The sequence below is a fragment of the Chionomys nivalis genome, chromosome 17, assembly GCF_950005125.1.
Source record: "Chionomys nivalis chromosome 17, mChiNiv1.1, whole genome shotgun sequence".
Taxonomy (NCBI): Eukaryota; Metazoa; Chordata; class Mammalia; order Rodentia; family Cricetidae; genus Chionomys; species Chionomys nivalis.
The window spans coordinates 1,020,786-1,048,701 of record NC_080102.1 but is presented as its reverse complement, the minus strand read 5'-3'; the positions used below and the strand labels follow the sequence as shown (position 1 = coordinate 1,048,701).

General features: G+C 39.7%; 1 protein-coding gene across 1 annotated transcript in view; it reads right to left on the bottom strand.

The window, feature by feature from the left end:
- Window positions 1-5,118: 5,118 nt before the first annotated feature.
- Window positions 5,119-27,916, bottom strand: part of Cpq (carboxypeptidase Q) — a 336,477-nt gene continuing 313,679 nt past the window's right edge. Inside the window, exon 8 of the mRNA XM_057791890.1 lies at window positions 5,119-5,576. Coding sequence (XP_057647873.1) covers window positions 5,413-5,576 — 164 coding nt within the window. The 3' untranslated portion in view covers window positions 5,119-5,412. The remainder of the gene's footprint in view (window positions 5,577-27,916) is intronic.

Sequence of the window (27,916 nt, the reverse complement as noted above, 5' to 3'; positions counted from 1 at the left end):
TAATTTCTATACCACCAGCATTCTTCACTTCAGATGGCAATTAGTGATAATATTTTGGTCTCAAGTTGTGATGAGATTTTTATGCTAATCATCACATAGCTGTAAATTAATCATTTGGGCACAGCTAGAGACGATGTATATTTCATGAAACAGACACAGATATCGAGATGTGCATGATATTTACTCACAGTAAATGGGAAGCATCTCAAATTATCATGAAAAGAGCAGCTGAAACAATAGGACTGTATGGTAACACAATGCGTACAGCGGAGACACAGAAGTTCCACAACACCATTGGTGTCATTAGGGAAGTTACTGGGAGGAAGGTTGCACACTGAGGATCTTCAAATCGTTCACAGACGCACTGGAATACTCAAAATCCATATTAGTTTTTGTTTAATTTAAATATTTTGAAAATTTCATGCACAAGTACTGTATTTACATAATCTCTCTTCCTTCTTTCCCCTCTAACTTCTCCTATCCTCTCTCTACTTCTTTAAAATTCACGAGCTCTTCTTCAGCTGCGGTTGTCACACACATAGACAGAAAACAACCTACTGAGTCTTGTGTGTGTGTGTATATATGTGTGTGTGTATATGTGTGTGTGTATATGTGTGTGTGTATATATATGTGTGTGTGTGTAAGGCTGACCATTGGAGGTTAGATAAGCTACCAGGAGGGTCATTCCTGGAGAAGACTGACTTCCTCTCTCTAGGTAGCTATTGATTGCTGGCAGCTCTTCATCTAGGGGTGGGGTCTTGTGAGATTTCTCCCTTCTCCGTTGGCATGCCAACGGATATCATTACACAGTTCTTGTTTAGCTAACTATATTGCTGAGATTTCGTGACTGCAGCTTTCTTGTCGAGTGCAGAAGACACTATCTCACAGAAAAAATCTGTCTTAACAAGGTCAAGGGCAAGATCAACAATCAACCTGCTTTTCCTTGAATCCTATTTTGTTGTTGTTGTTAGAGCACTCTTCCTTTTCCAATATAATTTTTAATTGGATTTCTTTTCTCAGTTTTGCACTTAAATCCACTCATGCAAATGAATCAGAAAAGCAGCTTGATGTTAAAGTCACATTGGGAAGCAGCCGAGTGTGCAGGATCAGGCAACACCACTCAAATGATGGGCTCTCTCTGAGAACATGAATAGCTCTTTCTGTATCAATTTATGGAAAATAAGAGATTTCACTTTAAACTTCCTATTACTATAGCTACTCAATAGTGCATATGAGGCTTCAAGGCTGTTTCATTGAAAAATCTTAGCAGATAGGGTTTGTAGCTATACTGTCCTGAGGAAAAAATATGAAGGTCCTTTTCTTTCTTCCCAGCTGCCATTTTCTTCTTCACACCTCCGCTACTAATACTGATACTGACATAGATATTTTCCAGGATATCACCTGATCTGGACTCATTCTAACTGTCCACACAGTACAACTCTTCTAGACTACCTTAGTTAAGCAGAGACTGAGTAAGGGGAAGAGGAGTTAGAAGTGGAAAAGAGACTAAAAGTGGAGGAAGAAGCGTACTCACGAGAAAGAAGGCTCCAGGAGGAACAGCGACAAGAACCTAGAGGCTGCTTGTAGCCTTGTCTGCATCTCCTTCTGGAAACCCATCAGGCCTTTGTTCCAGAGGCCTTCATGGACTTTTATGCAGTGGCCTTCATGGGCTTTTCTGCAGTGGCCTTCATGGGCTTTGCTGCAGTGGCTTGCATGGGCTTTGCTGCAGGGGTTCTTTGATGTAGGAGCTCTTTGCTGAAGGAACCTGCAGGGACTTTGCTGCAAGGGTTCTTTGCTCCAGAGGCATGCATGGGCTTTGCTGAAGGGGTTCTTTGCTGCATGAGCTTTGCTGCAGGGTCTCTGCTTCAGGGATTCTTTGCTCCAGGAGCCTGCATGGGTTTTGCTGCAGGGTCTTTTTGCTCCAGGGCCTTGCATGGACTTTGGTGCAGGGTTCTTTACTGCATGGGCTTTGTTGCAGGGGCTCTTTTCTGCAGTGGACTTCATGCAACTTAAGTGGTTGATCACCCAGAAGGAGCACGAAGACTCTTGCCTGGAGCTTGTCTTCTCACTTCTTGAACCCTAGACATTGATCACACTCTAGGCTCTTGGGGGGAAAAGTCTGATTGCGGTAAACTGGCTCAGATTTTACTTTGAAAACATCCTATTTTGTCTTATATTTAAAAAATATTTTCAGAAAGCATAGGATTTTTAAGTGGGCATCTGTTTCCATGTATTGAAGGTACTGTCCAGCTGTTACCTGGCTTGCATTGTTGGTTTTGAGAAGTTAGCTGTACATCTATTTCTCTTCTTGTGATAATTCCTCCTTATTACTTCCAAGATCTCTTTGTCTTTTGTGGTCAGTAATTTCTCTATATGTTTTTGTTTATTTTTTTTTCTGGGATTTGTTGGTTTATTGATTCTGTGTGTTAGTATATTTTAATATTTGTTAATTTTATTCAGTTTTTCTTTAGGCAAATCTTTGTCACATTTTCTTTCTTACTGAATCCCTAATCAAACATATGCAGGATGCTATAACCATCTTTTTACATTCTCAGCATCTCACTCACACGTTCTTTTACATCTTTTCCTATCTATGATAAATTTTCATGAATGCATTTCATTTTAATTAACAATTTCTTTTAGCAAATTTGTCTCTTAATTTTTGAATTTCATTTATTAAAGTTTCTAGTTTTAGAATTTCCTTTTGATTCTTTTAAAAGTACATTTTAAAATACTCTTTTGCTTTTAATTTTCAGACTCATTTCTTTAAACACAATTGGCCTGGAGTTGTAAAATATTCAGCCTAAAATATTCAATGACCAGACGATGCTATAGGTTAATTCTGTTACCACTTTGGCTTGCTCTTGCTCAGAACATTATGGTTCTGTGTGTTCATGTTTTTATAACTTTAGCTGTAGGCCTTCTCCTTTGCAGTGCCCAAAGTCACCCGTAGTTCACCATTATTTTGAGGTGTTGTTTTTCAGGGCCTTAGTGGTGCTATGATCCCATAGTATCTATAATGGGGTAGGTTTATGGATTTGTTTCTAGTCTGCTGATTACTGAATGTCTGTAAAAAATAGGATTTAGAATGTTTACATTCTTCAGAATTTCTACAGAACTCTGGTTTGTTATTTCTGGTTTTCCTCTGCGTGCTTATCACTTACTATTTCTTTTATTTTTTTAGTCAGCTCATTCATGTTTTTAAGAAATTATTTGTAAAAAGTATCCTTGTCAAATGTAATTTTGTTAAGAATAAGAAATAGAAATTCACTAGGAGTTTTAGGATAGGAGACCCTGAGAGTAAATAATTTTTCAATGGCTAAAAGCCAGAACTGCCCCTGGCCCTGTCCACAGTTCTATCCTTGCAGAAGGCCGGAGATGCCAAGAGCGTTTAAACTAAAATGTCTTTGGTTCTGCTGTGTCCAGAGGCCATGTATGCCAGGGGCGAGGTTTGCCTTCTTGTTACATTTCTTTCCCTAAATAAGCACCTTGCCTGGAATCTGTACTTGAACACATTGAAACTGAGAAGAGGTGGTTGGACATTTGGCCCTTGTGGTTGGGTCAAATGGACTAAACAGTTCATCTCCTTCCTATTGCCCCACACTAGTTTTTGTGATAAATCAGTCCCAGACTTGCTGCTTAATGGTATCTCAATTTCAGGGTTTCTGAAGCTGTCCAGGGGCTCTAGCTTCCCTATGAAGGACCCTATGGATGTGTAACAAGCTCTTTTCTAAACTTAGCCTCTCATTGTCCATGGATTTTGCTTTCTGAACTCATAGGAAAAGAACTCAGAGACACTGACTCTGTAGAACCGTTAGTACGACCATGAGCATATGGCACTCTAACTTTGCATTGGAAGACCACCTAAGATGAGAAAAAGCCTACTCTGAACTCAGACACTGTGCTTTTCCATATAGATATAAGCATTTAAAATCTTCAGGATAAAAGTGAGTCAGAGTAGCCATCTGCTATCTTGCCCAGAAGGAAAGCTACTCTGTCCTTCAATCTTTCAATGCTTTATGACCATTAATAAGAGGATGCTTTAGTTCTCCTTCTGACAGTTTAGTTACATTGCAGTCTATTAAACCTTTTGAGACTATGCCACAGTTCTTAGATGTTCATTCTGTGATTTGTTTGTCTTTACTATTTTACTTTTTCAGTTTAAATCATTCTTATTGATCTATATTTAAGTTCATTGATACTTTCCCTTGCCTTGTTCAGCCTGTCTGCTGTTGAGCAATGACTGTGTTTAGGGAAAACAAAACAAAACAAAATAAAAAAACAACAAAAATCCACAAAAGCCAAAAACCTCTGACATTGCATTTTTTTTAATTTTAATACTTTCATTTCTATTCTATCCTTTTGGTGCAATTCACTTCTGTTCTATGTGTGTTTTATCTTTTCTTTAATTCTCAACATATTTATGATTATATGTTAAACTTTCCAGTTTATTGTTGATAGTAAGTTTTTTGTGTGTTTGGTAAGTTGTTGTTTTTTTTGTTGTTGTTTTTTCCCTTTCTTTCTTCTATTTGATTTTGAGACAGGTGTTTTGATGAGATCCAGGTTGGTCTCGAACTCTTGATACTCCTACCTTACCCTCTCATATGTTAGAATTCTCAGTGTGCACCATCGTACTCTGCTGTGTTTTGTAATTCTTTAGTGAATACTTCAATACTAGATATTGTATAATGAAGAACAGCAGCATTGTCTACAGAGAAGCTGAGAGTGAGTTTTTCCTCTGGGAATTTTGTGAATGTTATTTGGTCTATCTGGAGCTCAACCTCAGTAAACTGACTGTGAAACATGTCTTCTGAGAAACTGAAGGATACAAAACATACATGTTAAACAGCAATATCATTTACTCAGTGACAGCTTCCTCTGCCCATCTTTAGAAGGTCCTAGAGTATACAGAGTTGATTGTTTTCTAAGTGCAGATATATTTTTTTTACCAATTTGAAATTTATATATCTCATTAAAATGTGTAATATAAAATGCACAAACTAGACAGTCAAATCTCTTCATGTAGTCAATTAAAATATTAAGATTCTGTAATTCTCTTACTCTTTGCCATAATCTAAACCACAAATTGGTCTCATTACATTTAATTTAATGTTTATAAATGAATATGCAAAATCAGAGGCTTTAAACAGATTTGTTTATTTTCAAAGTGGTATAAAGAAATGCCTTAATTGTGATTCCCCACAGTGTGTTGATTCTATGAAGCAGTGAGGATCATGCCTTATTCTAGAAACAGGTAAGAAAGAATCAAAAAGAGATGATTGACAGAAGGGATGGAGAAAGCTGTGCCCTGTAGATTAAGTGCATAACACTGTTTTGTGAAGATTGGTATCTTGAAGACACAAAGCCAGGGTCCCCAACTAACGAGGACAAGGGCCTTTCTTCTTGCTCTCCTCAGGACCTGGGCAGCATCTCCTCCATGTCTGCAACAACGTAAGATACAACAGCCCAGACAGCAGCAGCAACGTTCATCTGCTTTGGATCCATGACAGTCATGGTGTCTCCGTGGGAATGATGGAAGGAGAAATATTTGTATAAGTCATCTCGCAGACTGGCTCCTGGGGGGAAGAGGGAGAATTCTCAGTGCGGTATTTAGACAAGCATTGCTGAGTAGCTGTTCAGAAACCATCCTGCCCTCACATCCTTTTACTCCACTCCCCCTGCTAACTGAAGTGGCAAAGTAATTGCTCCCCAAGGCTATCTTGAAGGAAGAAATAGCTACATCACATTACTCTGACCACTAAGATTTATGTGTCAGATTGTGGGAGAGTTCTAGGAATCCCTTAACTTTCTTGACAAATGACTTGGGAACAGGGAGCTAACACTACATTAAGAGTAGATGAGAAATTAGAGCTGCAAGGAACAAAAAACCCCGGTTTCAGCCTCAAATCAAAGTCTGGAGAAAAAAATCCTATCTAATTCATTCTTTGACCCCTACTTGGACGGTCTTGTGGGGGTCTAGTTGCAGCTCTGAAGCATCTGGAAGTTGGACTGATTGTTTTATTGTGCAATGTATGATATACATACATATGCAGAGAGCCTATGTATGCAAGATTAAGGTGAGGTTATGAAGAGGACATGCCTATCATTCAACCCAAGAAAGCACTTTTCTAGTACTCGAGGAGGCTATGTTTTCACCCTTCTTCTCATTGTAGCTCTCTGTTCTACCCCCTGAGGAGTCACAGACCTGTTTTGCTCATGTACTGATCACATTTTGTTTTTTTCTGTAGCTTATCATACACACACACACACACACACACACACACACACCATCTTTTTAATTTTGATAATGTCATCCATTCTACAGTGAGATCTCTTTTCTTTTTGCATCTGATGTAGCTTATCAATGTCTCTTCTCTTTCCAGCAATTCGTCATTTTTGTTGTCTTTTAAAGAAAAAGAGAGACGAGTTGGAGCTTTGGGGATACTTTCTATTAGGTAGTACTTTTTCACTGGCTTTTGCTCTTAGCTTTCTTTGGTTTCCCTTCTTTCTTTGGTTTGTTTTCTTACTTGAGTTAAATGCTTGGTTTATTGCTTTGCAAATTTCCTTTTACTCTGGTATACTCACCAAGACCATAATCTTTGCTTTCTAACCAATTTTGATTAGAGTATTCATGACTGCTCAGGTTTAAATGCTTATTAATTTTTAGGTTCATCAACTTATGTTTTTTAATGAATATTCTTAATTTCTAAAAAAATGGTTTTCCTTATATAATTTTACAATTATTTCTAATATAGCTATCTTATAATGTGGGCTATACGGTATGAATTCTTTGGATTTTGTGTGATTTGCTTCATGGCCTACTCCCGGGTCTACTTTCACCAATGTTCCATGTGCACTGCTTATAAAGGATGCATGTCCAGTCTGCTGGGCGGGTCCCCAGGTCTGGTGCATTAATTGTGTTCTTCAAACTTTTAACTCTTTATTGACTTGTTATGCATCTGGGGAGTTATAGACAAAAATGTCCACTTATGATTTTTAATGGGTTTCCTATTTCATAGCTACCCACAGTTTTGGAAATGTCTTTTTTATATATATTTCAAAGTTAAGCTTTGAGGAATACATGAATTCAGAATTCTATCTTTCTGGTAGATTGAACTTTTATTGATTTGTGGTTGTCCTTTTCATGTGTAGCAATATGCAAGACTTTATATTTTCTTTATAATAAAAATGTTAAGTAATAATTCAATGTCTTTCATGGTTACTGAGTTAGGATTTGCATTTCTCCCATACTTAATACCCTCTCTCCTATATTTAAGGTGACCCAGCTTCGTCTTTATGCAGAGCACTACACTGCCTGCCTTTCCCCATCATTTTATGTCCCCTGTCTTTACATTCTTAGTGTTTTCTCTAATGAAAGTTTTCAAAATCTAGCCTGGCAATATTTGAGTTTTAGCAGGAGATCACAATCCATTTATACAGTCCATGGTTAGTTTTCAATTCCATTTGCTTATACCACCTGAATTTTGGCTATCTGTTCCTTGTGCTTCCTACATTTCTTTCTCTCTCTCACTTTCTCTCTTGTCCCTTTTGGGGTTAATTTTCTTCCCTCCTCTTGTTTCCTCCTCTACTGCCCCACCCACTCTCTAGTCTGAAAACTAATTACTTTATTTCTGTTCAGTCACATATTTATTGAATGACAATAAAGTTAGTGCCTTATATTATACAAGTTCCTGAAAATTAAATGTCTCACACAAGCCCTGAGAACCCACACTCTAAGGGATGGGCAGGTAAAGGCTGGGTACCATCTTACCATTGCTGAGTCTCACTCTGTGTTTCTTACTGGTATAAATTTCCTTATACGACCTTCACATAATGATTGTTTTAACCAATCACTTTGTGGAGAAAAGAAACGATTATGAACTTAGGATAACCACATTGACAGCACCCTTCTGCTTCCTGCCCATAAGTTGGCTGTTACAACTGTACCTGACGCCTCCATTGCCTAGGACTGATTTTCTTCATGAGGGTCTAAGTTTTAAAAACTTCAATGAAAGATCTATTCTATCTATTTTCCTAAGCCCCTTGCTCTGAAATGAAGCTGAGATTTCCCATACCAAATTTAGCCATGGTTCTAGTAAATCCAGTGCAGGCTTGTGAGGAAAGAGAAACAAAGAAAGAACTCATCCACACGCCAACCATGAATGGCTCCTATGCTTACTGACAAGTATCAACGTGTGCTAACTGACAGTAGCTACCAAACTCTTCACCAAGCAAGTGATGTTCTTTTCCGTGCAATGACTCTCTCTCTGGACCAGTAAAGCATGGTATCTGTTCTCCTAGGAGCTCAGAAAGCATGCAGTCTTACCATCCTCCAGCCTGATAACATAAACTTATAGTGAGCAGGCTGGAGTTGAGGCTGATCAATGTTCTGAAGGTTCGGTCCATACTAACTAGAGAAATGTTTGTTGCATCTCCTTACCGTTCTAGGCAGTAGGCTAAAGCTAAAGACTGATATAAACGTAAGAGGAACTTAATTTCTAACATCCCCAAAGTTATTCTACAGTAGGGGAGGATGTGCTTGTGAGTTATACCAGCAGCTAGGATGTCACTGGATGACGGGGTCCCTGTGCTGAGTGCTGTCCTCACTGTCATCCTCATCACTCCTATTCTTTCTTATAAATGTATTTACACCTTCTCCATGAGCTATTTTAAGCTCCCCTGAGTCAGATCCTCTATTTCGATACCCACTCTGTCACCAATGCCTACAACACAGCACCAAATACAAGATGGATAAATATATTGTATGAATGGTAGCTAATTTTAAGAACAAGTTTGGTCTGGAGGATGATGTATCAGCCCTTGTAGGAAAATAAGGTACTTACAACAAGGCAACTTGGAGAATTTACAGGAGAGGTTACTTATAAAGAATGATTAGGGTTAAATAACTAACAGATGAAACAAGCCAGGGCTAGACATCATGGAGAGTCATTGCTAACCTGAAGCCTAAAAGAGGATGGAGGGAGGGAGGGAATAGGAAGGAATTAAGAGTTAGTCCTAGGGCCTAGATAGAAGTGGGAGGACCTTGGTCTTCCTGTAGAGCAGGGAATTTGGACTGCTCTTCAGTATCGAGAGGGAGGGGGAGTGGACTAGGGGGAGGAGAAGTGGAGTGGGGATAGGGAGAGGGGAGCGGGGGGAGGGGGCAATATGTGGGAGGAGGGGGAGGGAAATGGGAAACGGGGAGCAGTTGGAAATTTTAAGTAAAAAAGAATAAAAAAAAAGAAAAAGGAAAAAAAAAAGAGTTAGTCCTAGGGAAGACAGAGAGGAGCTGTGGTTATTGGGAAGCCTGAGCATCAGTCTCTAACTCATGCTTCCCAAAACTCTTCGGGGTTCTTCTGGGCCAAACCCAACAATCAGAGGGCAAAGGGATTTATTAGCACAGCCCACGACAGTTCACCCAGGTGGCTATCTAGCACAAATACTTATGAAACCAATAGAGAGCAGTGGACACAGGGATTCCAGGTGCATAGAATACAGTTTGATTTGTGTGGCGTGAGATAAATTGGGTTAGTAATGGATAAAATGGGCAACTGGCAATGTTAGGTCCTGAAGACGGGCTGGTGTGGTTCACAACTGTAGAGACTTATGCAGCTAATTACCAGGACAGTTGGGCAACTGCAGCTTCATCTCAGGTAGACACCCCCAAAACAAGTAGGTGACTCCAGAGATTACAAAGGAGAGGAGCATGCTGGAGTGTAGTGGGGGGCATGACTAAATGGTAATTCTTGGCAAGACAAACCATGATGTCCCTTGCTGGCTTCCAAAAGTCCCTTTGTGTCTCTGACTGAAGGAATCTGACTGCCAGATGGGCGATGTTTGGCTGCCTCACTTTAGAGTCTGTGATTTAAGGAAGGCATTTCCTCCTACATCATCTAAGTTCCCAGGGACATAATGCAAAATAAAAACAACTCAGAAACTTGCCTATCACCACCAGGCATGCTGTATCCACAGGAGCTGTGAGCAGCCCATTGGCAGCCCTGGAGCTTTGTCTATGCAATTCCAAGGAGACACTTTATCAGTGACAGCCACCGATCTAACGGACCAGCACCGAGGGAGCTCCTGCATTTCAATTTCAGAGAAAGGTGGGTGAATGCTAGCTATCCCTAGGGGTAATTGCATGATATCTTTTGACAGATGTATGAGCTCTGAACAGGGAATCATCAAATGCTCTTCAGAAATGGAAAGCTGCTAGAAGGAGTTTGCTCTAAGGAGCGCTGTTCTTCCCTGGAAACAAGCTACAGCATTCTGAGACCTTTCACTATTGGAAAGTATTTTTAAGGGAGATTTGGGATGTAAGTATGTCAGCCTAAGAGAAGGGAGATATAGCTGGGAGAACAGAGGAAGAGAAGCCTGGATTCAAATTCAGACTCTTCTGTTTAATAACTGGGTGACTTTGAAAGCCTCCTGCAAGACCATTCTATCAAAATCAGGATAATGATAGCTAACCTTCAAGATGCTGTTGAGGATTAGCAGGCACTCAATTAAGCCTTTATTATAGCTGTTATACACCCACAGAAGCGCCAATGTACCCACAGCATCAGGAGCAATTAAATGCCACTAGGAGAATTTAAAATCCTAATTTAATCAATCAAAGTTCTAGTGATTATTCATGGTGATGACGTAGTTAGACCATGAAATCTGTTCTATATGACATTGCCTTGACCCTGACTCGAGTGATTCCCCCCCCTTACACCTTTTCCATCCTTCTGAGTCTCTTTTTTTTTTTTTTTTTTTTTTTTTTTGATTTTCGAGACAGGGTTTCTGTCCTGGAACTAGCTCTTCTAGACCAGGTTGGCCTCGAACTCACAGAGATCCGCCTGCCTCTGCCTCCCGAGTGCTGGGATTAAAGGCGTGCGCCACCACCCAGCACTTCTGAGTCTTTTTTGTGGACACTCATCTCACAGAAAGTATTTTCCAGCTGTGAGTTTAGGTGATGCCTAGTAAGTGACTCTCGTTGGAGACACCCACTCTGCCCCATACTGGTCACCGTGTATCACAGTCCCCACAGGGACAAAGTGGTAATGACCGTGGTTATGTGCAGGCTGTCAGAACAAGAGTAAATCCTTGCTAATTCCTAAAGATATGGGTGTGCAAATACACAAAGATTCAAAGCACCTGCTTGTGTGTCATCTCTCATACATATGTAATTGAAGAGATTTCATGAACAAAAAATTAAACAATTTATGTTATGAGGACTTTAGTTGAGCTCTGAAGTTCAAATTCAACTGTGTTATTTTATTGAACACATGATGCTGTGGTGGTGCCATGAGAAGGCTGCACACACAGGCAAGCAGCTGTGGAAAATCTATTTCTCCTCCGTAAACAAATCTCAAACAGTCTGGGGCACATGATTTAATTGCAATGGAATGCATTACAGGCTTTCCCCTGATCATAATAATTATGGGGTTAGAGAAGAATGTTACGTTCTTAATATATTCCCTACAAGGAAACAGTCTCCTTAGGATCCATAAAACACTAAAAATACATTTAAAATTTAATTAAAATTATTATTTTTTCAGTCACATTATCATGTGAAAAAACATTATTGCCAAAACAATTAGAAAGTCAATTCATAGAATTTGCAGTTATTTAATCTCTCTTTTCAAGGAGGCAGTTTAATCCCTATTAAATCTTGCTGAAAATTAGAATTGGGAGTAGTTAATTAATAGCTTCCTAACCCATAGCTTCTCAGAAGAGAAAACAGCTCATAGGGGAAGAAAAAGAAAAAGAAAACAAAGAATAGGCTAGAGTAGGAAAGAAAGAGACCCCAAACCCAAACTTCATTAAAAGTATTACAATTTGAGTTTATTAACTTTCCACCTACTCAAGAACCTCCAAGGTTATACTAAAAGTTTCCAGGTGTACCATTAAGTCTGTGGAGCGTCCAGGCTTTGGAAAATGTGTGACAATTCTGAGCATGTAGTTGAGGTCAGCACTGATGCTCCTGGTGACCCGGTTGCTGGGTGGCTGAACTGTGTGGACTGAGCCATCTCCCATAAAGTTGAAGAACTTCATGACAGTGTTAGGACTAGAACTAAGAGCACTGGTGAGACGAACTAGTACCACGTGACGATGGTTATGGAGACATCCTATGGCGAAGTAACAAGGATTACTGTCACCATTTGCCCAGTGCCTCTTGTGTGCCTGGAGCTCTTTGGAAATTATTTCATTAAATTCTCTCAGGGACACCACAAGCAACCAATAACAGCAACAGATGGAAAATAGACATCATACTTATCTAAACAGAGAGAAAGGAGTCAAACTTGGTTGTTTCCAGGTTCTGGCTATTACAAATAACACTGCTATAAACATAGTTAAGCAAGTCTCCTTGTGGTATGATTGATCATCCTTTGGGTATATGCCCACGATTGGTAATGCTGGGTCTTGGGGTAGACTGATTCCCAATTTTCTTAGAAACGGCCATACCAATTTCCAAAGAGGCTGTGCAATTTTGCTCTCCTACCAGCAGTGGAGGAGTATTCCACTTACGCTGGCTTTTGGGAACCCCATCTCCATGCTGGGTTGCCTCACCCAATCTTGATGCAGGGGGAGGAACTTGGTTCTGCCTCAGTTTAATGAGTCATGCTTTGCTGACTCCCATGGGAGGCCTGCTCCTTTCTGAGTGGAGATGGAGAAGGAGTGGATGCGGAGGTGGAGTGGGGGATAGTAAAAGGGAGGTAGGTGGAGGGAATGGGAGGAGAGAAGGGAGGGGAAACCATGGTAGGTCTATAAAATATATGAAAAAAATTATTTAAAAAAGAGTCAAACTTGGGTTTCTCTGATTAAAATTCTTACCGTGTACCTACTCTCACTGCCTAGTCTTCAGCCTTTTCCTCTGTGGGAGTTTGACTGGTGTAACTCGCTCTGCTTGCTGCCCTACCCCCGCGCCTATCTTGATCTTTATGATAAGTGGGTGGAAATTTGAGTTGGGGATATATTGGACCCTGTAGGAGAAATACATTCACAAAGTAGGCTCAGATAGCCCGGGACCATTTGTCAGAGAGTGGATGTCCACTGTGGCCATGCCACCCCCAAACACCTGATCTCGTCTGCTCTTGAAAGCAGGACAGGGTGAATCTGGGTCTGATACTGGCCAGAGCTGCCTATTATCCTGGGATTTCTCAGCCATCTGAAGTCCACCCTTACCTCTGGTCACTCAGGATGTCCTTTACTCTGAATCGTTTTAACAGCATTTTAAAACTAATCTTTTAACACTGATACACCAACAATAAAAATTACATATAACCATAGAGTGCAATGAGATGTTTCAACATCACAACTGCATGTGATATTTAAATCAGTTTAATCTAAACAAGTCTATATTCTGTCATTTTTCATTTCTTCATGATGAAACATCCAATATCCTTTCTCCTGGCTTTTAGGATCTATAGAATTGCTACCAATAGTCACCTTACTGTAGAACATACTTATACTTATTGATCCATTTACTAATTTTTTTCACACCAACCCCTCCTCCATGCCTTTTGCAGCATGTATGTAGTGGTTGGTGCTCTATGGGTCAAACGGATTTAGAAAAAATGAATTAATACACCTGCATATACACATATATGTGTATTTATGTGTTCTTATGTGCCTCTGAGAATATAAAAGTTGGCACTTCCTCAACAGCTACCCACTCCTGAACACTCATTCTTTCTCCCCGATCAGTCTCTCACCATCTCTATGACGAGGGTCATTACCTTTGATTTCATAGTTTTATAGGTCTGTGTGTCTTGGTAATACGCTATAAACCAAACATCCTGTCTCTTTGACTTTGTCTTTCTTGTTTTCTAACACAAAGTAATATTGTCCTTTCTTCTCATGATTATGCATCAGTCCTAATTGATCGTTTCCTGCTTGGATCATGCAGATTTATTGGCCACCTTTCCAATGTCAATGCAGCTTTTTACTACCTGAGCAGATGTGACTCAGGTCTACATGCTGACCTGACATTCTCCACACTTGCTAAGAAAACATGATTAAAAGGGTTTTGTTTCATTCTTGTGTCTTTTTTTCTCTGACAGAGTGAATTGCAAAAAAGAACACACAGGGAATAATTGGACCTGAGAAGATGCTAACGATTGTTTCCAGGGTGGCCTTTACAACGAAAGTTTCACGAGTACTATGGATTTGAGCAATTATGTTCAGATGGACAGATTTTTGATTTCTGGTTACAAATAAAGATATAAACCCTTACGTACTGGAAGGTAGTTTTTAGCCAATGTGACCACTAAACTCTCTTTTCTTCCTCCATCTCTAAATAACCACCTCCTGCTTTGTTGGCAACCAGGGTCATAGGAATTAATTGAGTGGAAAGTCTTTCACACTTGTGCCATTGTGACCTGATTCCCATCTACAAGGCAGACAACTCGGCAGGGTTTTGGCAGTGCTGTGGAAAGGCCTGGGCTGGAGTCCTAATTTTGTCAGCCATTGCTGAATGTCTGATTAAGGCATTTAGAGTAAAATACAGCAGTCACAAGGCAGAATCAAAGAATTCCTGAGGAGTGTTTCTTACTTCACATGGCTGAGCTGACAGAGTTTAGAAAACCCAGTACCTATTACTAAGCACTTAAATGTTTATGCTATAGGGGAAAGAGACCTAGATTTTATAGTAGGATGTTTCTACTAACAGTTGAATAATATCTACAAGGAGGAAGTGTAGCTATAGAAAAAGAGAAAAAAGGCACTTAAAGGAAAATATTTAAGAACCCCCGCTGAAGTCAGGTGAGTGATAAAAGGTGTGTTGCCACGGAATTAAAGAATAAGTTTCTATTTGTTTGTTTTGATAGTGAGTCTCATACCATAACCTAAGATGGGCTGGGACTCATTGTGGATCCCAAGCTGTCCTCAGACTTTCCCATGTTCCTTCCTTGGCTTCTGGGTAAAAGGAATATCTTGATGTAAATGGGGAGCGAAGTGGGTGTAGAAGAAGAAGAGAAACAACAGCTTTTCTTTTCTTTTCTTTCTTTTTTAAAAGTACTGCAGGATTGGTAGCATTTAGAACTGGAGACAAGGGTTAGGTAATTGGTAAACCCATTCCAATTATATAATCTTGTGAAGCTCCGCTACAGTTACAAGAAGCAAGAAGGCTCAAATAAAAAGAGGTAACATATATTATATTAAGGGGCTTCAATAGGATCAGAGCTATTCAGTTTACAAAAATTAAGCTATATTGGATTTCAAACAGAAATGAAATTACTTTAAAACATGTAAATCTAATTATTTTAGGATGATGTCAATTTTGCTCTCCACAAAATGCCCCGGGGGCAATCAAATCCAGGGCTTGAAGGGACAGTCTAAGCCAAAGTGAGCTTTTTACAGTTTTGGCATTCCAGAGTGTCAAGGTCACAAGAAGCTGTAAGATGAACAATTGGAGATAAATATAGTACAACACCATACTACTAAAAATGTCTGTCTTTGGGTGTATTCAGGCATGCAGGAGTTGGTCCTTGCCTTTCATTTTGTTACTGTTTTCTGCTGCATAAGACAGGTTAGTTGACACTTGAGGTTCAGAGATTATCCTGTCTCCAACTTTCATCTTGCTGAAGGACCATTGGGATTACAAAGGTAAACTACATGTCCAGTTTTTATATGGGTTCTTCAGATTTGAACTAGGTCTTCACACCCTCCCAGTTCTATCCTAAAAGACACATTACAATATAATCAAAACTTAGTCACTAAGGAAAATATGTATCACGTTCAGGAGGAAGTGGTATTCTGTGGAGAGTTTAGAGGTGACTCGAAAGCTGAGCTGTGCTGGGAGCCTCTGGATTTTTCTTATTCTCTAGTCTTGCTTGTGTACCAGTGTAGATTTATCCATAATGAATGTCTATACTTTTATGTAGGACAGTTGTGTTGTGGAGTAATCTTTTTGTATACTGTGAAGAAGTGTCTTTGCCCAGGCACCTTCTTGTTTATTTAACAAAAGGCTACACGGCCATTAGTTAGTTAGTCAGGAGGCATAGGTGGAGCAGCTAGACACAGAGGACACTGGAAAGAAGAAAAGCAGGGTCTCCAGGAGATGTAGCAGGAGCAAGACATGTTGGGGGACAGGCAAAACCACGAATCACGTGCCAATATGCAGATTAATAGAACTGGGTTCATTTAAGTTGAAAGAACTGGTTAGTCACAAGCCTAAGTTATGGCTGAGTTTTTAAAATTAATATGAAGTCTCCATTTGGTTTTGGGGGAACTGGCTGGCAGGATAGAAAATTCCAACTACATAGTTGGTTACAGAAAGATGACAAACTACTTAGCTAATATTATAGAATATTAGTGATGTTTCTCCAAAATCTTTCTAAGATACTTTGTTTTTTTTTTTTTAAAAAAAAACTTATTTAAATAGCCTTTTGCTTTCTTGGACATCAGGCAGTTTGTCCTTTGGTGGAAAAATGCAGGCCCTTTAACTGATTTTGTGAAGGGATATTTTTACAGTATTTTTTTTTTTTTTTATATGAACTAGAGCCTCTAAAACCCATTGTGCAGCTAGGTAGGAAATGATTCAGTGGGAACAGCTTTCTGACTTCCAAAACAAAGGAAAACAAAGATACAAGAAAAAACACAGGAAATGAATATGCATTTAATGCTAACACATTTCACTTAAAGCAACACATTAGTTCTTGGAATGTTCATCAAATGCCAGTGGTCAGGAAAAAATCCTGGCCCAAGGGAAGCCAAGCTGCAAATCTGAGATACAAATTTAGCATTTAAATGCAACTATTTTTCCAATGGTATTTACAGTTGACTCTCATTAATTAACTTTTAGGACAATCTTTCTAATTAAGAAACAGTGGTTATTCTTAGTAGTCGTTCCAAATAAGATCACAGTACATCTGACTGTTTATGTGGTATTTATGCTGTGAGATAAACAGCAACTTATACATTTCTATGTGTTATTTATAAAAGGACCAGTAGTGATAAAGGAGACCAGTGCTGCAATGTGGGGCATATGTAATTAGCTGGTCCATCATTTACAGTCAAGCAGCAGATTACGAGTAGGTGATTAACAAAAGAGCTTGAGACGCCTGCTACAGACCCCGAAATGCTTCCTGGAGTTGCTGAATCATACTCCCTCTCTTCTATCTCTGAAGCCTTTAGACTTCTCAACAATAGGTGGAAACTCTGCACTCCTTCCCCAGCTAGTTAAGCTGGTAAGAAGGCCTAATCATGGGCAACGTGGAGCATGAGGCTTCAATTAGGTCTTTAATTTCATACAGTAGAGAAGTAAGCTTTCTGCTGTCGTGGACAGGTTAAATGACTGTCTGGGATGTCACATCATTTAACATCCACACATCACAGCACAGCAAGGCAGCTTGCCAGCACATTCTTGCTAACACCACTTGCACAGATGACTTGTGCAGAGGGGACCATGTTCATTCAACTGATACTCCTGAATTCTTACTATGCATCACTTTTCCCCCATAATCTTATCTGTTTCAGCACTGCTAGTTGGAAATATTGTACCCTACCCATTAAATAATTTCAAACTTTTGTAAAAGTTTTGATTACTGTTAATGTATGGTTCTAGTTCAATAGTTCTCAACTATTTGACCCTTGGGGGTGGGTCAAATTACCCTTTCAGAGGAATCATCTGAGACCACTAGAAAAAAACAGATATTTACATTACAATCCACCACAGTAGCAAAATTAGAGTTATGAAGTAGCCATAAAAATAATTTTATGGTTGGGGGTTCACCACAATATAAGGAACTATAATAAAGGGTCACTACTCTCATCTTAGGACATCACGGCAATCTCACACTATCGAGACTACTGTAGGGTAGTAGGAACTTCTGAACTCTTGAGATCAGATAAATCCCTTAATTTATTTACTATTTTTATAATTGTTCTGATTAATTGATACCCATAGATTCTTTAGATAGATTTTAGAATCAGTTTATTATTTTGTTTCCTCTCCTTTTGTATGTATGCATGTATGTAGAACCTAGAGCTGGGCTGGTGGCCAGTCCTCCAAGTTGATTGATGGTGTTTCAGTTTTCCATATTCAGTTCCAACTTTTCTGGATGGAAGCGTAGTCACGTTTCCACAGGTCTTCTGAAGGTGGTAGGCTTAGACCCGCAGTGGTGACTCACGTGACTTTCCAGATGATGCTCTTCCCTCCTTATCTCACTCCACTCCAGACCAAAGAGGCCTTTCAGGCTTTTCAGTGTGGCCAGATCATAGAGCCGTACCTCTCTTTCCTCCTTACATAAGCACGTGAAACTTCAGATTTTCACTGAGCACTCTTTACTCTCATCTCATTCTGAAATTCAGTTTGGCAAACCTGCCTTTTGGTTGAGATGCTTGAGCATAATCCAGCCACCTTCATGTCTATTTTATGTTTCATTTGACCTTTTTTCTCCAATCTCTCCTTTTTTCTTGTCCTATTTATTTATATTTAAATTCTATTTATTATTATTATTATTATTAGAATGGAGAGAGGTAGCGAAGGGTGGAAGAGAGTGGTATAGGAGGGAGAGGAAGAGATATTAGAGATGCTGGTATGTCACAACCTTTTGAGTTTATTCCTGCCTTGCAAACTGACCAGGCAGGTTTCTCTTGTTTCTGCTGTGCACTGTCCTACAGGCTAGCTGGTCCATGCCTCTCCAGGTAGTTCTCCTGTCTCTGCCTCCCATCTTACAGGATTGCAGTTAGGATCCACTACTGATTGGATAGAATAAAGGATCACAGATACACAGTCCCAACACCTGGCTTTTTACATGAGTTCCAGGGATTGAACTCATGTCTTCAGACTTGCACAGCAAGAGCATTTTACTCACTGAGCCGTATTCCTGGCCTGTTATATAAGCTTTTGGATTCTTTGGGACTTGAGTCTTGCTTCATAACCCAGGCTAACCTGAAAACACTGCCTCAGCTCCACAAATGCTAGGGATGACAGGAATATTCTATTGCATCTGTTCCTTTCTCTCTTTTCATTGAAGTTTATTTCTCCCTAAGTTGTGATTTATCTTCTTATCAATGGCTTATTATTTATAACTTATTTTTTTTTAGTGGTTGCTCTAGGATTTATGATATTCACTGTAAAGAATAAAAGTCTTTGCCAGGTCTGTGCTTCATATATATTTTAATAGTAGAATAGTATGTTAGCATATTTTTCTCTCCTGTTCCTTCCAATAGTTATTCTACATTTACTTCCTTGTATTTATAAAACCCAAATGCATTATTATTTTTGCTTTAAAGAACACATACTTTTTAAAAAAATTTCATAGGCTAGAATGTCTTTTAGTTTTACTGACTTACTTATCTGCTTATAAATGCCCACATTTTCTTTATTTTCAACATTAAGTAATTTTTTATTGGATAGCAGTTATCAGAAATTCTCCTATTTTTGAAGCTCTGTGTCAGGCCTGGCACAGTTTTATTTTGACTTGATATGCTTTCTTTAAATTTTCTTGTCATACGTGTTTTCTGAGGAAGAGTTTGATCCTCCAATTTTGTTTATCAAAAAATGTGTGTCAGAAAAATATTTGTCATAATTTTAAGGTGCATTTTTGCTGATTGCTCGAAGTTGGTGGGGTTTTGTTTGAATACTCTAAAGGTGTCATTCATGGCTTCCACCAGACACTGCAATTTCTTATAAAAGCCAACAATTATTCATATCTTGCTCACTTTTACTCAACATTCTCTTGTCTGGAAGTTTTGAAGATATTCTTATTGCTGCGTCCCACCAGGTTGGAGACAGTGGCTTGCTTGTTCATTCTGCTTGGTTTTATTGAGTTTCTTGCATAAGACTGTGTAGGTCTTGACTCATTAGAAAAACCTTCGGGCCTTAATAACTTATTTTCTTTTCTTGTTCTTTTTTTTTCTTATTTTTATTTATTTATTAAAGATTTCTGCCTTCTCCCCGCCACCACCTCCCATTTCCCTCGCCCTCCCCCATCAAGTCTCCCTCCCTCATCATCCCTAAGAGTAATCCGGGTTCCCTGCCCTGTGGGAAGTCCAAGGACCACCCAGCTCCATCCAGGTCTAGTAAGGTGAGCATCCAAACTGCCTAGGCTCCCACAAAGACAGTACGTGCAGTAGGATCAAAAACCCATTGCCATTGTTCTTGAGTTCTCAGTAGTCCTCATTGTTCTAACATCACCTTGGCAGTTTTCTGGAGTCCAGTTTTACATGTTGGACTGGTTGAAACTATTCAATTGCCACAGAGATTTTAAATTTTATAAATCTTCCTCCCTCGGTATTCAGTTTGAATGGCTTCTATTGCTGTATTTTGAAGTTCACTAATGATTTACTTGATTCAATGTGCTGACGTACTCATTAGTAAATTTTAAATCTTCATACATTATATATTTCATTTGGACAATGCCAAGTGACTATAGTTTCCATCTCTCTTCTCAATGCAGTTTTGCCTTCCCTTAATTCCCAAATAATACAAACATAAAAATCAATGCAAATTAATAGCATAGTAAGGTATGTTTTTATATACAGTGTAACAGCTGTTGACATATATTGTCAGTTAGTCTCACCACTACTCTCATTACTAGGTCTATGTCTCTTGACTGTTTTCTTTATGGTCAGATTTTCTTCCTTTTTCATGTCTAGTAATTTTTGATTGACTAGTAGATACTATATGTTTTCTATTGGTAAACATCTGCATTTTCTCATTTTCTTTTAGAGATTATTAAACATGTATAACTGTGGCTGATATATCTGTCTGTCACAGTCATGAACTAGTTAAGTCCCCCTCCCCCTTACAAAGAGAGGCCCTTCTAGAGGTCTTGTTGAATGCACTAGATTCAATAATTCTTCCACCTCAGTAGATCATGAGTCAAGTTTTACATATCATTCTGGCTCTGGGCCTTCTTAAGTCGTCAGCTCTGACAGCTGTTTTTGCTGAGTCTTATGGACTTTTACCCAATAGATGCCCCATTTCAGTATTCAGCAAAAGCGGAGTTTTATACCAATTCCTGCAGCTCTTTTTTAGCGTGGCCCCTCCTGTCTGGACTCTGAATTAGACTGCCAGTCTTTGTAAAGAGACCACTGTACTATACTCGGGTTTCCCCATTCTGTCCTGTGGCCCAAAATGTGCCTCCAGGAAGAAAACTGGGTAACCATTGAGGTGAACACTTGCTTCCTTGAGCTCGGGGGTCACAGCGTGAGCTTCATGTTGTCCAATACATTAAAATAGTTGGTAGAAGTTGCCCAGTTTTCCTGCTTTTAATGCCTTTTATAGGGATCAGTTTTTACTAGTCTTAAACCTAGACTAGATCTATCTTATACATTGTTCTTTCTTCTATATTTCAGCATCTGGCAGTTTCTTTGCTAGCATCATGCTGTGTGCTTAAAAGCACAAATTGTAGGAACAGTCTTGCTGATTCTGAATCTTATGTGTATCAGCTTGAGAAGAATAATAGCCAACATCTCTGAGCCTTAGTCTCACATCTGTAATGCAGAAATGTTAAATAATTCTACCTAACTTTTTGGTTTGATTCTCATTGACTCATGAGTTAGAATGTGGCTTGGCACATGGCAATGCCCACCATGACAGTCATGGTTAGTGCTATCATTACTACTCCTAGAGTCCAGTTGGTTGATCTTTCATTGTTTGGGAACTATCAATATTTATCTAATAAAATGTGAATAAATAAAAATGTGAAAAAATAAATAACTACACAATGTAACATACCATCACATACGATTCTGTACTTCATCTTTCTGGGATAATCATAAACACAAAGTAATAAGCTCCTAGGTTGGGAAGAAAAGGCCTTTGACAAAAGCTGCTTTTGGCTGACAAAAAAGCAAAGAGCATTTGTTAAGTTCACATTGTTTTTTATCTTGCCATTGAGGTTCATACTGAAAAAGCATAGGTCTAGAGAGCTTCTATCAAGGAGATTTTATTGGCACTGCACTAATTACAACCAATCACTGAAGTCACATGGGAGTGAACCTATTTGTAAATCAAAGAACCTTTTTGAGGGGCGAATGATTGCCCACCAATAAGTTTGCGCCATAAATCTGAAGTTGGGAAAACAGCAGCTATATCTGAGCTTCAGGAGAGCTGATAAATGTTCAATGTTCAGACGCCCCAAGGAGCTATTCTGAGCCACACAAGAACTGCTCTTAGGAATATCTTCCCTGGAATTTTGAAGAGAGTCTTGGGGCAAAGGAGGCCCCATATTTACATACATTATGCGAAGGTGTGTTAGCCACACCTGTGTGTTCTTAAGCAGTCTGCATGAGTCGTGCAGTTAAGAATCAAACACGCATTCAAGTTTTCTCATCAAGAAACATTTTTGGTATTTATTCTGTCAGCCACCCAAGTGTCCCCCCCACTGTAGTTCTTCTGTTTGGAGAGAAACCTTGCCTCATTTGCTCAGGGAGCCTCTCTGTCTTGGTCCTGGATTAAAATGCCCAGCTGCTGGCTAACCTTAGCATAGATATTGGCATGATCTGAAGTTCATGTCTTGTGAATGTTTAATGACAATCTTCAGAGGATCAAAGGATGAAGAAGCAATTAAATTCCCACTCCTGATTGGATACTGTGATTTAATTAGATTCTTATGTAGTAGTCTGACTCTTGATGTTACAGGACAGTGCAGCCGTCTGTAGGCCATCACCAATCTAAGTAATCCCCCACTGCTGTGCAGAAGGGATTTGTACCAGAAAATGACACATCACTCATCATTCTGAGGCATCCAACAGCATCAAGTTGGTGAATAATACTTTGAATTTAAGCAATCTTTCCTCCAGAAAAAGATCAAGACTTTGTTTCTTATCTATTGCCACAACATTTGGGACAGAGAAAAAGAGGCTAATTTTCTATTTGCATTCCTTTTAGGTGTAATTCAAGAGAGAGACAAATGGGTATTAAGAAGAAAGAAGGGAGAAAGGGAAAGAGAGAGACAGGGAGAACCATTTACTTGAGATCATACAGTATACAGACATAAATCCTAAGACAATCTTGGATTTTGAACTACTGATCTTGCAGTCATATTGTTAAGAGCAGAAACTAAATACTTTAAGTTTTGTGTACTATACCCTTGCTTTTGTAAGAAACTACTAGACTTTATTACTACATCATATGTATACACACATGGATGGATATGTATAATTGAGTTTTAATGAAATTATATATGTACATTACATATTTTATACATAGCATTATATGTAATAAATATCCATACTCATATCTTTTATCAAAACAAACTTTTAATTCACAAATGGTGGTTTACAACCCTAATACATGACCCCTGATAAATGTGCCTTCACTGAGCTGTAAGTGCAATCACATGGTAGCATAATGTAACATTTGTTGATGTTTCCTGTACTGTCTTCTAGTGATCAGGAGAGTCCTCCTAAATGTGTTTTCTGTATGAGGAAATGAAGAGGCAGACTTTCTGTTCCAAGGTCAGGTGATAATGGAGCATGAAAACTATAGCTTATGTCTTACGACTTCTGTTCCTTCTCTGGTAGCTCTTTTCATGGGAAGTTCTTACCTTATTCATTTTCATACTAGAAATCCTAGCAACGCAAAGGCTGAATGATTTGTCAGAGATGGAACCACCATTGGCTGGCTTCATGTGGGTCTTCTGATTTGTAATATTATTTTCAGGATGTTTCAGAAATAATACAGGTGGAACTAGACAGACCTTTGTAGTTCACAGCAGCTCACTGGTTCAACATCCTACAGTGGTGCCAAATGATCTTCTTAATGTAGCAAAAGTATCCAGATGAACTGATGAGGAGGACTACTGGGTGCTAAGTAGCCTTTAAGACGAGTGTCTAGGAACCTTGATTTCTAGGATCACTTCTAGCTGTTTCAGAGCGGGGTGGGAGATAGCGCCACCAATGGGCTTGCTTTGCCTGCAGCCGAGGGGTCTGTTGGAAAGCAGCATACCGAGTATGAAAGTCAAAAAGGTCCCAGGCAACTGCGTCCATTTGTCCATAATAACTAGTTAGTAAATATTTGTTGAGTGAATTGACTATTGCCAATAACTAGTCATCCCTGGAGTTTATTCTCATCTGAAATGGGTACTCGAGGGCTGGGTAAGGGGCTGGGGGGAAAAATTAAAACCGGAGCTGCTTTTAGCTTCTTCGAGACACCCAGCTCATAATTACAGAAAACTAGATCCAGCAGCATGAAACGTCAGTGTAAATTTACATTATAAAGGCAAATATATTAGTTTGGATGGTTAGTGTACCTCTCCAACTCACTGGTGAAAATTGTATTTCCTATCATTTGAGAAACACATAACAAAGCAGGCATTTAGCTCCAACCATAAGGACAGGCACTTGAGAGGGCTTCACAGAGTTGTGCTCTGTAGAGAGCCCAGCTCAAGCTACAGACAATTACCAGTTTCAACAGAGCAGCTGGTAGCCAGTGTGGGGTCCATAACAATTGCAGAAGATAGTCTCCAGATTCGACTTTGAGACTGAATATCTCCTCGAGGATTCCCTCACATTTCCAGTCTCTATCTGCCTTTGATGAAGACTGTAAATTTGAACTGTCTGGAGACCTACTTGAATTTCTTTGGTTTGGGTGCAAGGGTTTCTGTGGGTTCGAGTGGAACCCAAATTCTTTTATTAGTTGTATCTTATCTTCCTCAAAGGGACTTCATTTACATACAGGTCAACCACTCTCCTTGCCCATCAGAGAATTGTAAATACCAGAAGGATATAGAGCCTAGCAATGGAGAGCTGCTAACACACCTCAGTGTTGAGAACCACAAAATGACCAAAATGTTTGAGAGAAAGCAGTGCGAAGGCCCTCAAACTTCTTTTCCCATAGAGATATTCCCTACTGGAAGTCATACAGTTTTCATTTGCAGCTGGTGACTGTTTACTTAAGACCTTGGTTATGAAGATTCAGTTTAAATATGCATCAGTGAATTCGGCGGCCATTCTACGCTGGTCATTACATGCTGGCCAAGTGCAGTAATGAGTCTGGCTGGCTCCTCAGTCTGAATGAGTATCCACAGCAGACATTCTCTCTGACTGGCAGGCAGCCCTAAGGAATTCAGACATCTAGCTAGCCCCTCTCCTTTTCCTCCCAAACCACAGATAAGCTGTAGTTTTTAAGACCCGAATGTCTCTAATTTTTCTCCTTTGGAATTCTTACTGTGGTCTTCATGTTTTCTTGTTCCCTTGAGCCCATTGCTCAAGCACATACAACCTCCCCCCTTTCTGTCTCATTTCTTCTCTTCTGATTTTCCTTGACCCCCATCTTTCTGCCTTTACAACCTCTTGCCAATCAGCATGTCTCACTTTCCTCTGCTTTTCATGTTCTTCTTTTGGTCCTCGTCTTTCATGCACAATCTTTCCTCTTGTTCTGCAACTCGTGCTTTGTTTTGCAGCTTGTGAAATTACTTCAAGAATTTAAAAAGCCAATGGCAACCACACTGTTTTATTTTGTATAAAACCAGATATTCAAGGTAGAAACTCCATTTCCTTAATGTGTGATGACAAAGAGTTAATGCCATAAATTAATTAACGCTGGCTGAGATGGCAGACAGAAAGCCAGTCTGTATCTCAGTGCCAGTGGGACTAGGAAGCAGGTGGTGTGGGTAGGGATACATATCTCCACCCAACCTAGCAGCACTGAGCTCACTGATAACACAGCCTGTTCATGCCTGAAGAAAATCCATTTATCTTCTACTGAATGCCAAATGAAGGCTGAGTCAGGTAGTGATCTACTCTTTGGAGGACAAATGTTAAAACATTACAGGAGCTTGGTGATAACTGCCGTGGGGTCCAGATGTAGATTTGAGAGCACCTGAGTTAGCAAAGGTTATTCATACGGAGTCACTCATGTCTATTCATCGGCTGAAGTGCTCCGAATATTCTCTAGATCCCCAGATATTCTGCTTGCATAAAACTTGGGTAACAAGGACCCATGGGCTAGAAGAAAACTGCTCCAGGCTGATAAACCTTCAATAGATGCTCTGCATTTTCAGACTCACACCTGCTGGTATAGCTTCTGATGACAAAACACAGCAGTCGGGCAGTGCCGGTACCAATAATTGCCTTCGTAATTAGCTTCTGCAATGTAGTGTGTAGTCCGGGCTGTAGTTCGGAAAGCAGACGAGGCACAAGAGTAGCTTTGGAGCTTTCTTTGCTATGAGCAGGATTCGGCTCAGAGGCAGACTGCCTCTCCTCCCATGCTGCCTTTCCCCCTCTTTGGTTTACCATATTCCCATTGTGAAGCAGGATAGAACAGAAGACAGGTGCTCTAGTGGAGGGCTGCACACAGAAACTGTCCAGGAGGAACTCCAACTTCTGTCTTGTGCTCTGTGTACTTCAGAACAGAAATGCTATAAGCAGTAAAATGCAGACAATACAGGAAAACAGACATGGTTTAGGAAGCTGAGGGGGAGGAGCCGAGGCAGGCCAGAGCAAGGAAACAAAATGAGAACACTGTTTGTAAGGGGACTGCAACAATGTTCAGAGAGGAGAAAATGCCCACTCAGAACGACGGGATGTATCATGTCAATGCAGACAACTGGTGGTGACACCACTATTGCAGACACAGAAAAATTAATAAATTGGGATGAGGGATGACTAAACATTTAATATTTTCACTTCATGTAGAGAAATACACTGGATCTACCAGGATAAAAATACTAGCTACTAGACAAAATAGTAACATAGAGAAAATAAACACATCGACCACCTTCTGTGTGCCATATGTTATGATGTATTGCCTCATTTAATCTCAAACATCCCAGAGCTGGGACAGATCAAGTGCCCTTTAGAGATGAGCAAAAATACTCAAGTTCAAATGGCTGCTCAGCAAACAGCACAGGTCTAGCTTGAAGGCAAACTCTACTTCCTCCCCACAAACTGCAGGGTCTTGTGGGACAAAGTCCCAGCAAGTTCTAAAATGGAAACCAGCACTTAAGGATCACCAACATGTGACAGCTACTGTGGAATATTCCCTCACTTTGTTCAGAGACAATAATTCCAATTTCACTAGCAGGCAAAAGGGTTGACTGACACATAGTGCTGGGCTCCTCCAAGGACAATTCAAATCACCACCAATACCAATTGTGGGTCCTGGGTTGGTAGTAATGTGGAACTTCAGCAGTTCAGATCCTTCCTGAACAGGGAGTTATGATTTGAAAGTTCTAGGGAAAGAAACCAGGTAGAAGCCCTAATGAGACTTCTTGTGTACACATCCATCACTTTCATGGTAGGTGTCTGGTGTCCTTTCTGAGGCCAAAACTCATAATGATAATTGTCCCCACAGATGGAATGGGCCTACTCTTTGGGACAGATCTGAATGAGAAACCTATAGTGTAACGTCATAGCTTTCCATATTTTTATACCAGCCTAGATTAGAGGCCACTTTGTAAGTTCCTCTTCTCAATTTGGTCTTAAGGAGAAAACTAGAGATGCAATGGACTTTGCACTGGGTTGAGAAGTAGGTGTGATTATCTGCATTTGGAGTAGACAGTTTAGGTGACTTGTTCAAGGCCACCCTCTGCTACGAATGGATCACAGGGTTTGGCTACATATAGATCCTGACACTCCACAGTCTCCATCTCTTAGAATCAAGCTCTATAATCTTCTGTAAATTGGGGGTTTAACCCACTGTATTACAATTCTATATCATAATTGTGAAGTCACATCAGTAAATACTATACCCACATTCCCATTTCTCGCCTTAGATCCTATGGTTATGTCTCAGCAGACTGAATTTATTCTTCCTATCATTACAGACCTGTTCCTGTTGCCTCCATCTGAAGGAAATTCACCCTTCCCATAAGAACCACCTTTCCCCCATTTACCATCAAACCTCCTACTTTCTTACCTGTTCTCTCCAATTCTTCATTTCTGACTCATTCTCAGCCTCCCTCTTACTGATTCTCTAAATAGCACTTGCCAAGATCACCTTGCTGGTCACTGAAACTAATGGGCAAAACTGTCTTTCTGA